Source organism: Octodon degus, unplaced genomic scaffold (genome assembly GCF_000260255.1).
Source record: "Octodon degus isolate 3935 unplaced genomic scaffold, OctDeg1.0 scaffold00197, whole genome shotgun sequence".
NCBI lineage: Eukaryota > Metazoa > Chordata > Mammalia > Rodentia > Octodontidae > Octodon > Octodon degus.
The window spans coordinates 1109174-1112999 of NW_004524773.1; the positions used below are offsets into that span (position 1 = coordinate 1109174).

Sequence of the window (3826 nt, forward strand, 5' to 3'; positions counted from 1 at the left end):
TAAGCAATGAAATGTGAGATGTTTAGGGCATTTGAAAATTAGGGAAAAGTTGAAAGGTCTCTGGCACAGTTGAGCAACAGCAACCATTGAGGCACTAGGTGGAGGCGACTGGCCTCAAATGTGACCAGAGGGACCCTAAATAAGTATGCTGGGTGGGCCCAGAGTGGGATTAGAGGGACATGTGGTTGTCACAGTGCCAGGAGAGCTGTCACATCTCAGGGGAGACGCGTGCTGATGCTGGCAGACACAACAGGCGCTCTGAACTCACTGGGGCAGAAGACGGGTGGCAGCCTTGGGCCAAACTCTTCCGGTTCATCCAGCTGCATCTTCTGTATCGGGAAGGGAGGTGCCGGGGCGGACTTGGAAGGCGCAGGCACAGGCTCAGCAGCTGAAACAGCAGAGGGGGGCGTTCATTCATCTGCCTGTTCTTACTACAGGTCAGTGTTTCGTCAGCAACTTCTGCCACCACACAGTGTGCTTGTCTTCCCTCTGCTGCAGGAGCTCAGGCCAGAACTGAGGATGCGGTGAACTTGGCAGAGCCACTTCTGCCCTGGGGACACAGGAGCCCTGAAGTCGGCTGCCCAAGGACCCCTAGGCTAAGTGCCCCGGGGGGTCCTGCTGAGAGGAGCTGTGCCCAGGGGCACACACTCAGGTATCTGTGGAGCTGAGGGTCGAGCACACCCCCCAGGACAGGTCGGTCACCAGAGAAGAAATGAGCACTTGCAAACAAACGAGGATGTAATGTGTCCCTCCCCAGAAAACTGGTGAGGACTGATGTCACTCGAATAAACTATCGACAAAGGAAAACATGCAAATAAACAAGTAGGTTCACATTAATAAGCATATGATTTTTTTTTTTGGTACAAGGATCAAACCCGAGACCTTGCTCTTGCCAGGCAGGTACTTATGCTGCTGAGCTGCATCTCAGGCAAATAAGCATATTATTTAAAAGATGTCTACTTGAAGAGAGAAAAATGTGCATAAAAATGTTGAAAGTAGTTATTTCTAGGAAAAGAAATTACAAAGGATTTAAGCTTTCTGTATTTGTGTGTGTGAGGAACACGGGGTATTGGCCCTGAGACCTTCACACTGAGCTACAGCCTTAGCCTTTTTAAATTTTCTTTTTTCTTTTTTTGGTACTGGGAATCAAACTCATGACCTTGTGCCTGCCAGGCAGGCACTGTGCTGCTGAGCTGTACATCTGACCTTAATTTTAATTCTGAGACAGGGTCTTGCCAAGACTAAGTCTCCTACGCTGGGCTCAAACCTAGATCCTCTTGCCTCAGCCTCCCAAAGTGCTGGGGATACACACCATCCCTAGGCACTTGTATACTTTTACGACTTTGTAATTTAAAAAAAAAATTTTCCCCTACAGATAAAAGAAATTGATATTTGAGACTACCTAAAGATAAATAATATTTTCTATTTCTGTGTTACTTTTAAAAATTTTTTTATTTTATTTTTTTTTGCAGAGCTGGGGATTGAACTCCGGCCCTTGCACTTGCCAGGCAGGCACTTAATCAACTGAACTATCTCTCTGGCCCTCTGTATTACTTTTTGGTTAAAACCCTCAAATATACCCAGGTCTATCATGACCTGAGGCAGGCAGAACACGATAACCCACAGCGGGGTGGAGAGAGTGGGCCAGGCTGGCGGGCATGCAAGGGCCTCCCAATCTCCCTACCAGGACGCTGAGAGCCAGGCAGGGCGGGCAGGACCCCGGACCCACCGCACACTCGTGCTTCCTACTCCTCTTGCACCACCTCACCAGCTAGGTTGAAAGAGTGGTTTTGTTTTGATGTATTAGCACAGGGTCTACAGGGTCTCACTACATAGATTAGACTTGTAGTGATCCTCCTGTTTTCAGCCTCCCAAGTGCTGGGATTATAGGCGCGCACCAGCAACCCCTGTCTCAATCGCCCTGGGGTGGGGCCGGCGCGGCACACTGGGGATCGAACACCGGCCACTGTGCTCGGCCTAAGCAGGCACCTTAGTCTGATGAGCTATCTGGCTGGTCCTTGAAAGAGTGTCTTTTTAAATGAAAAATATTTTTACATTCCTCTCAACTAGGTTAAGTTGGAAAATTGGTATTATCAAACATGTCCATCCTAAAATTAGAGATTTATACCAGAAGAATTCTGGGGCTGGGGTGTAGCTCAGAGCTGGAGCGCCTGCCTGGCATGTGTGAGGCCCTTAGTTCTATACCCAGCACTTCAAAAAAAAATTTTTTTTTTTTTTTTTTAAAGAACTCTGTCCTACCTAATTAAAAATGTTAAATGCCACTGATGGCTAATTCTCCTGGCTTCAGATTATAGACTGAGAACCAGCATTTTTGCCTCTAGATCTCCAAGTCTAAGTTTTCCCCTGTAGATCCCCAAGTCTGAGGTACTAAGATACTGACATACCGTGGGCCACAGATGCGGCTTCCCCCAGGGCATCAGAGTCCTGGGAGCCCTGGAAGGTGGCCTCCTCTGGACGTGCCTGCTCGTCCTCACTGTCATCTTGCTCTTCCTCCTCCTCTGAAGAGGACTCCGAGGAGCTGGCGAAGATGGCCTTGAATAAGTCCATGGATGGGCGGCCTCCTTCCCCCTCACTCTGCGGGTCCACACCTCTGTCTGCTGCCTGCGTGAGCAGTGGAACGAGACTGAGGAATGCGTGAGCCAGAGCGCTGGGCACTCAGCACTCTAGAACACACTTGTCCCCACGCACGCCCAGGCACACGCACACACCATTTATGTCTGTGCTGGTGTACAAATACCTTTTCCGAGAGGGAGTCTGCTGCACGGGCATCCTCTTTAGTCACAACGGGACTGGACTCTTGCTTAGGAGGACCCACTTTTGATCTAGCCAAACTTAAAAATTCACTAATGGAATCTTCCTTCTTTTCATGCTGAGATGTATCCCATCTGGATGGTTTCCTTGACTCTGAAAGGTACGACATGGACCCGAGATTGGAATTGCTGGGTTAAAAAGCAAGTTTTTCACTAGGGATCTGTCATCCGCCTGGAGGGCTGGCGCAGCCCTGCCGCCTTGGCCCTGTGCAAGGTGCTGGTGCTGTGGCGGGCAGAGGTAGTGCCCTGAGCGCCCATGTCAGAACCAGAGCAATATGAACTGACGGAGGTCGCCAGTGGAGGGAGGGCCTGCGCCACGTGTACCTGGGGCCCAGACCTGCCCTTTACTCCTGTTCCCCCACAGGTGAGAGGTTCAGGTACCACTCAGCAGAGACCCCAGAAGCCGTGTTCCCTGTCCGAACCTCGGGGCTGCGGGGCTTTATCCCTGGATGCCGGTGCTGTGGGTGAGGAGGTGGGCTCCGGAAGAGTCAGAAAGTTGAACACTGAGTATTTGTCGCGCTTCACTCTTGGTAAGCCAACCAAAGTTGAACTAGCGGTTGAAAACAGAAAAGATATAAGTGTAGTGCCGAATGCTACGATAAACTCCACTTCCTGTGAAGTGTTTGGTCCCCCATCCCTGCCCCATCTCTTACTTAACAGGCACACCTTAGATGTCTGCACTTCCCAGTGCAACTCATGAATTCACAAGGCTGACTTTAGTATCCACAGGTGTTTTTCCTATTAAACTAAGAGCTTAATGAATTAATTATTATGGACTACTGGACTATATTGGATTATTCTGCTGAATTCATACACCTACAATATTTGAAGAGCAATACCCATCTCTAACAAAACTAAACAAAAAAGAGACATATAAATGAAGGACCACTTTGTAGTGAAAAAAGTATATATATATATATATATCTGTATATACAAAATAGGCTAGATATACAGCTACTTTCTCTTAGTTCAATGAGAAGATTTATACTAATAGT

At 48.5% G+C, this 3826-nt stretch overlaps 1 protein-coding gene across 1 annotated transcript in view; it reads right to left on the reverse strand.

Moving 5' to 3' along the window:
- Positions 1-3826, reverse strand: part of Gpatch1 (G-patch domain containing 1) — a 38558-nt gene that overhangs the window by 4824 nt on the left and 29908 nt on the right. Inside the window, exons 14-17 of the mRNA XM_023704476.1 lie at positions 3254-3381; positions 2759-2925; positions 2406-2622; positions 269-388 (exon numbers count right to left, since the gene is read on the reverse strand). Coding sequence (XP_023560244.1) covers positions 269-388; positions 2406-2622; positions 2759-2925; positions 3254-3381 — 632 coding nt within the window. The remainder of the gene's footprint in view (positions 1-268; positions 389-2405; positions 2623-2758; positions 2926-3253; positions 3382-3826) is intronic.